The sequence below is a fragment of the Rhododendron vialii genome, chromosome 2a (assembly GCF_030253575.1).
Source record: "Rhododendron vialii isolate Sample 1 chromosome 2a, ASM3025357v1".
Taxonomy (NCBI): Eukaryota; Viridiplantae; Streptophyta; class Magnoliopsida; order Ericales; family Ericaceae; genus Rhododendron; species Rhododendron vialii.
The window spans coordinates 36,702,464-36,710,237 of record NC_080558.1 but is presented as its reverse complement, the minus strand read 5'-3'; the positions used below and the strand labels follow the sequence as shown (position 1 = coordinate 36,710,237).

The 7,774-nt window shown below is 39.6% G+C and overlaps 1 protein-coding gene across 2 annotated transcripts; it reads right to left on the bottom strand.

Moving 5' to 3' along the window:
* Positions 1–2,990: 2,990 nt before the first annotated feature.
* LOC131312240 (26S proteasome non-ATPase regulatory subunit 11 homolog) lies at positions 2,991–7,627 on the bottom strand. Of its 2 annotated transcripts, none has more exons than XM_058339934.1 (2): positions 7,437–7,627; positions 2,991–4,444 (listed from the first exon to the last, which is right to left on the bottom strand). In XM_058339934.1, the coding sequence occupies exon 2, from the start codon at positions 4,423–4,425 to the stop codon at positions 3,154–3,156; it is 1,272 nt and encodes a 423-aa protein (XP_058195917.1). In that variant the 5' UTR covers positions 4,426–4,444; positions 7,437–7,627; the 3' UTR covers positions 2,991–3,153. The 2 variants fall into 2 exon arrangements, with proteins under 2 accessions (XP_058195917.1, XP_058195916.1); XM_058339933.1 differs by lacking the exon at positions 7,437–7,627 and adding an exon at positions 7,295–7,432.
* Positions 7,628–7,774: the final 147 nt, after the last annotated feature.

The following is a 7,774-nucleotide window of genomic DNA, read 5'->3' as shown; positions in this document are numbered from 1 at the left end:
TTTTCTAGAACCATTTGAAATGGTCCGGTTACTGATTTTTTAGAGAACCGGATCAATCCGGACCGTGTACACATCTATTTTTGTGCACATATCATGCACATACATTTTTGTGGGGCGCATATCGGGGTCCTATAAAATGATCCGAACCGCTCATCTTTTTTAAAATATTTTTTGGAGGGTTCCTGTAAAAAATCAACTCCAACGGATATCGGTGAGGGCTTTCTCAGAAATCTTACGGCAAAACAAAATGATTCGCCCTACAATTTCTGAGAAAGCCCTTACCGATATCCGTTGGAGTTGATTTTTTACGGAAATCCTCCAAAAAATATTTTAAAAAATATGAGCAGTTTGAATCATTTTGTGGGACCCCGACATGGGCCCCACAAAAATGTATGTGCATGATATGTGCACAAAAATTTGTGTGGGCATCATAACTGTTTTGTTAGTTAGTGCGGAAAAGTTTGTTAGGGATTGTAACCAGCTCTATAGAGCTGAACCAAAGAGGATGTAAGGATTTGTTGTTTGTTCTTGTTCTTTTGGTTTGAGAAATAAAAGCTCAAAAATTCTTTCTTGTTCTATTTCTCTGGTGTAATTTTCTTCTACAGTCATAACATTGATATCAGAGCAAGCCTTCCTCGATTTGTCATCAATGGCAGATGGAACTAGGTTACAAGAACTCAAGAAAATTGAAGATGCCCTTCGTTTCTTAAAGGATAGTTATGATAAACAGGCTATCGAGATATGATGCCCTTCGTTTAGTTATGATGCCCTTCGTTTCTTGAGGTCAAGGCAATTTTTCAAGAAGAAGGGAATGTTATGAATTTGGGGTCTAATTGTAATAACTCTTGTAATTAGGATATTAGTGCAAATTAGTAGATATCCTGTTTTGTTAGTTAGTGCGGGAAAGTTTGTTAGGGATTGTAACCAGCTATATAGAGCTGAACCAAAGAGGATTACGGGTCTGTTGTTTGTTCTTGTTCTATTTCTCTAGTGTAATTTTCTTCTGTAGTCATAACAGAGATAAAGAGAGAGGAAAAAAAATTATTGTGATCCGTGCGCAAAAATAAAGTCCAAAATCCAAATCCTAAAACAACTAGGCCTCAGAGTGTCTCCCACTCTCTCTTATGGATAGATATGTACGACCAAAGGTTAGTTCTCTACTAATTGATTTGATTTTTCTCTGCACTTGAAATCCTATTTTTCTACTCATTATTCTCAGTCATTCCTTTGGTTACAGTACTAATCATTTTCAGTATTGGATTTTTCATTTTTGATAGGATTATGTCTCTATAATGAGTTCCTCTATCGGTAAAATACCTCTTCGGTAATCTGAAAGACTGGAGGAGTTTTTTTTACAATTTTGTTGATATTGTACTGTAAAATACGGAGTTTTTTTACATTTTTGTTGATAATGTACTTGAATGCTTTTTTTTTTTTAGGGTCGCCCTAATGCCACAGAACTTTTTTATTGTGCCACGACACTTATCTTGATCTGACCATTTTGCCCTCGTTTACATATCGAGACACACCTTAATCTCTAATATCACCTCTCTTTTGGTTTTGACCAGAGTCATTACGGAAAACAACTCCAGCCACCTCCTCTCCCTCCTCCTCCCCCACCTCTGCTGTAAGATCCACTATGTTTCCCATCACTGCCAAATAACCAAGCCGTATCTCAACTCTATCTGATCTCCCTCCTCATATTTAACCCATATAAAACAATCCCATTCAACAATCCATGAGAGGGCAAATAAGCTAATTCTGTTTTTCAGTTCATTGACCCATCTCTCCCAAAGGAAAAAAAATTGGGGGAAGAGAGATACCTACAAAAACCAGTTTTAACATTTTCCTCTGTTTTCTCCTTCTATGCTCTGCAAGACGTGTAAAGTTATGTAGAATACAAAGTGAGTGATGGTCTCGATGCTGATGAGTGTGAAGGTTTTTCTCGATTCCTAGACTGGTGGTGGCAAATAAGTAATTGGTTTAGCAGAATCAAAATCAAAATACGAATAATAGGGTTTTCTTTGTTGGCAGCGGATAATTTTATTTTCATCTTCTTTTTCCAATACTAGAATGACCAGGAACAGAATTTATGGGTATTTTGGTATCCATATATTTTTTTCATAATAATTCAATTTATATTCTGTTTACTAAATAACATTAATCTGTTTACTGAATCACATAAAATTTTCCCCAACTCTCTATATATACAAGATATACAGAGAGTTGGGCAGTGGAAAGAAATCTGTTAAATAAGATATTCAATCAATTTAAATTGATTATTAAAGTAAGAAAGATAAAATGGAAGATAAAATGCGAGCTTGTTTTCTACCAGAGGTGAAAACAGATCCACCGACCAAAAGAATCAATGAATTCGGCCACCTTCAGTAAATTTTCTGATGTCAATACTACCAGCTAAGTTGAACACAAAGACAGAAATTTCAGTGGCACAGAAAGGGAAAGTTATCACCTCAGGAAGACCTTGTCCCAAAATCACTGTCACAGTTGCACAATGTGTTCAGAATCTTGCAATACCACAAATGTAAGTATATCAAGACAAAGAAATAGAAACACCTTACGGACAGAACAATCCGCCCACCAATTTTGACTAGAGCGATCACCATCCACCCAAATTCAGAGTTACCCGAGATAAGCTGGGAATGGAGCAAATTCAGTTTGAACAAAGCCACATTCAATATCAATTGAACTAAAACAAATCTGATATCCCCAGTTCAAACTACTCTTTTGAATCCTAGCCCCAATGAACATCTCCACAATTCACCAACAGAACTTTTCCGATGGTTTCAAAGCAAGTAGAATGTGAAGCCACATCTTAACCACATAAATTGTTGAGAACTGTAATACCCATGATGGTTTCAAAGCAAGTAGAATGTGAAGCCACATCTTAACCACATAAATTGTTGAGAACTGTAATACCCATGAGACGATAGTTTATAAGCTCATCAAAGAGAAATCCGTACCAAAGCATCTTAGTTCAAAAAGCACATCAAAGATAAATTAGTTGTTCAACATATTAGTTCGATATAATAGAATCCATCCCTGAAAAACAAAGTACAAGCGCTTCCATCAAGCATATAAAAGATATCGCACCAAGCAAACAAGTCATAGAAATGGCAGCTATTAGCTTGAACCTTATGCCATTATCTTTGCAGATCTAACGTAAAGGCTATCCACAACCTTACCGATATTAGAAATAGTCTCCAGTGTCGCGGGGTAGATAGCATCTGTCTTGGGATCATCAAAGATGATGAGGCATCCAGCACCTTGATCTAAGGTCCCAGCAAACTTCTTATCAAGGATCATCTGAGACAGCTTCTTCTCCACATGGTCCACCGGCAGTTCAATCAGCTCAGCAATATGCGCAATCTCCACCCTAGAAAAAGGCTCAATCAACCTGCAAAGGTTCTGCTCCAGCAGCGTATCATAAAGGGAAGACAGGTGGCGGTGAACAATTGGGTCCTCCTCCAGCTGCGCCTTGAAATCCCTAAGCGCAGTCTCAAACAGTCTCAGAGACCGTTGCGAATGCGCATGGGCCACTGCCTTCATCGCATCGACTTCCGGACCCTGATACTGCAAACCCACCTTCGCGGAAGATAATATCCCCGCCACATCATCAGCTTGACTCACCATGATTTTGCACAATAACATATATTTGAGACTGTATATGGCCCTAGGATCTTCAAGAGCATTGAAAGCTTCAAATGCTTCATAGAAATAGCTGTAACCAGTTTTATAGTCCTTTTCTTCTGCGTGAAGAATTCCGCTCTGTAAATCTATTGTTCCCTGCTGATCTGGTGGCACATAAATAGCATTGGCTGCAGTTCTAGCAGCAGTTAGAGACGCCTTGGCTTTAGGAAGGTTTCTCAGAGAAAAATGGAGCTTACTCTCCAATAATTCTATGTCCACAAGAAGTAACTTGTCGTCTAATCTCCTCACTTCCTTGATTAAGCTAGAGAGAAGGGCTAGCGCCTCTGAATACTCCTTGCTCTCCATCAAAAGAGAGGCAAGCCTCGCCTCCACTCTCTGACGGAGGAACGTCCGCTTCTCCGTGCGGGTCCACTGCACCATCTCTTTGCAAAGAGAGATTTGGAGATCTGACGTGTTGGGTATCTTTGCTACTGCATCGATTATGCTTCGGACGATTTTGGCAGTTTTTGCCTTGGGGATCAAGGAAAAGAAAGGCCTTAGTTGGGTCAGGAGGCTTCTGAGTTCCTCCGCCCTGTTCTCTTCTCTGAGAAGGTCTGCGAGATTCGAGATGGCCTTTTCTTTTATCCGCAGTGCTTCAGCAGAAGAAGAAGGATTCTCAAGTATGCGGTATAAGATGGAGATTGCCTCCGATGGCTTTTTTGCTTCTTGAGCCTGATCGAGTGATTCAGTGGTTGCTGGGAGGAATGATGAAGACATGGTCACTGCCTTGAGGTTCCTGGAAATCAGAAATAAGTGAACAATTAGGTACAGTATACATAACTAGCCACACAAACTAACCAAAATGAAAAACACACAAAACTCAGATGATAGTCACAGTTCCCACTTCCCAGTTTTCCAACCAAAATAGAAGACATTCGCTGGTTTTGTTCTTCATATACGAATTCATGATACAATTTGCTATCAGAAACAAGTCAATGCATTATCTTGTCCCTACTGTTTTAATGATACAAGAGTTGGGAGCAACTCTTACTATCGTCATTTCCCAATGATCAATCCCACTTCTGCATTAAAAGTTGATCAAACCAATCTTGAAAGAATCATACTAACAGCCAAAGCAGAAATATCTACCTAATAATTATCAATCATCCACAATATAGGCATCATCATGCAAATACAACCAGAGAGATAAAGAACACGGAAACTAATGTAGCAGCAACAACAAACCAAATACATCATATAGACATTTGGATACAGATTGGATGTCCCCGAAGCATTATGGGAAAAAATAACCTCCAAATTTCTTCTATTCTCTTTCCTTTAATTCCTCCTACTTTCTTCCATTCTTTCCTCTGATTTGTCAGCCATAAAATACAACATCGACAGTTATGGGTGAATAACACAAACAAAAGCCTAGAAGAGCCACTGCTTCAGGCTCCTAAATGGTCAACACTTCTGTTTACTAGAGTACACAAATACAATGTTTAAACAACTAAGGGGGCGTTTGGTAACACTTGCTCTTGGAGTGTCAAGTATCAGTGTTTCAAGTTTGCGTTGACTCTCTACGCCTCACAAAAGCCAATGAATACTTGTGGGGTCATTCTAAAGTTTCGATGACACCTCTTCGTGGACATTGAGGCTTTTAAGACATGTTCATGGGCCCTTAACATTGACATTCGACTGTGTCTATGGTGTGTCACTGTATCTACATGTTATTCTATCCATATAATGCCAAACTTAGCAAAACCACCACCTCTTCCATCCTTGGTATCATTGTCAGAGTCAACAACAGGATACATAATATGTTCCGCTAAGGATTGTAACTCAAAATAGCAATTTCAGCAACAGAACTGCAGTTCAACAATACAAACAACAGTTTCAGCACAGTTTCAACACAAAAACATCAGTTCCAGGACGATTTCAGCCAAAAATACCAGTTCCAGCACGATTTCAGCCCCAAAACTGTAGATCCAGCAGACCGTCCGTGCAAAAACAGCAGTTCCAGCACAAAAACAGTAGTTCCAGCGTAATTTCCACATAAAAACAGCAGTTCGAGAAAAAGAAAAAAAAAAGTGTTCCATCATCGAAACATTAACCTTACAGGAGCATACAACACAATAACAAAGAACCTAGGAAAAACCTAACAAAAAAAGGTCATGAAAGCAAGACAATTCAGTTCAAGTCCCTTTCAGGAGACAAAATTGTCTAAAGCTTTGCTCATGAGTTTATAACAACCACAGACGAACCTCAAATTCAAATATCTTTATCGATTCCACTAACTACAAGAAACTCATTAAGGTATAGACATTTAGGTACAAGTGAACCAATCAGAACTGGATAGATGAAATCAAAATAGCTACCCCATGTGTGCCACTACATGAACAATCAAAACTATAATCGATCTGTAACGTGGCAGAGATCCCACCACCATAAACATGTGGGGGCTGGGAAGGAAAGATAACAAAGCAGCTGTCCCTCTTAGACTCTTCTAACGACATTCAGACTAAAATTGGTCAAAATCAACAGATATAGGAGTCTACAATTACCCAAATACAGCTACTTGACTCGAACCGAAAGGACTGATAAACCAAATAAAGACAACTCGCAGGTTCTTGTCGAAAAAACTTTGACCTGACAATACCATATAAAGTAAGTAGTACTGTAGTAGGTTTAAGCAATGCTTTTAAAATCACTAGGCACTAGTCGGGCAGAAAAGGGGTGCCTAGCGCCTAGACACCGACTAGTTGGCAACCAAGCACCTAGGCGGGAACTAGGCGACGACTAGTAGGCTGCCTAATCTAGGCATTGGACCACTGCCTAGCGCCTAGGCAGCCGACTTTTAGAACAATGGGTCTAAGTCTAGATTGGCCACTCAAGGTTTAGCCATGACTTACCGCCCAACACCGAGTCCCTCCCTCTCAACCAAATCATCACCCTCATCAACTCCTCCGTCGTCCTCGAATCCCCCTCACACCGCCTTGTTGCCAACATGACTGCCGACGAAGGCCACCCCGATTTGGGTAGTCAGACATCACTTCAGATTTTGCGGCGAGACAGATTCCAGCAAAGAGTGAGTGGCCGATTGGATGATTTCAAGCGGTAATGTGGTGTTTGGGGTGGTGGCTGGGACGAAATCAGCAGTAGCAATACGGTAGCTATTTTTGCCCTAGAGAGAGAGAAGCGAGAAAACAACTAGTATATCCTTAGGGTATTTTTGCATGATGAAGGACTTTATACTATAACAGTTTTAAATCGATGGATCCTAAACCTTTCAAAAACCTAACCTGGGCTAAACATCCATATAAGCCGCTACATTTGGAGTTTAGACCAATTTTCTGTAGACTTATTAGACCTCATATTTTGTTTTGGACTCCGTTTCACATTGGGTTCATTATCATCTACTATGATGGGTTTAAACACATTATCAAACATTGTTAGATCCTATAACAGTAACCCCAGAATCATCCATCTACAAAGAACAAACATACAATCTATTCCAACAATGTTCAATTAAAGCAACAACAGCAGCCCCAACAACAACAACGTTTAACAACAACAACAGCAGCAGCCCCAAAGCAAAGCAAAGCAAACAGTAGCCCAAATCTGAGACAGAGATAGATAAACTCACCACTACAATTAAGGGCAGAACTGGTACGATAGTAGCTCAAAAACATATACGATGATTAGGATCCAATCAAAGCCCTACTCTGAAACCCGCACGCACACAAAGAGAGAGAGAGAGAGAGAGAGAGAGAGAGAGAGAGAGGAACCTTGGTTGTGCGGCTGGTGGAGTGCGGTGGTCACTAGGGAGTAGTTCGCGTCGCCCGGTGGTTGTCGAATGACTCGAAACTAGTAAGAGAACGAAGATGGAGAGATTATCTGTGTCAATAGCAAGCACCGCTGTTCGTTTGGATGAGGAGCCTACAAGTACTACTCGCACTAGAAGTATGTATATGAATCTTATTCGGAAAAAAATTCAATACATCCGGGTGCGTTTCGTAACTTCTTCAGTTTTTAGTTTTTTATTTTTATTTTCACTTTTTTTAAAACTAATATAAAAAATTTGTTTGGTAACATATTTTTACTTTTTTATTTTTCATAAAACCTT

Coding starts and splice junctions, on each gene's coding strand:
- LOC131312240 (XM_058339934.1), bottom strand. CDS start 4,425: ATGTCTTCATCATTCCTCCCAGCAACCACTGAATCACTCGATCAGGCT.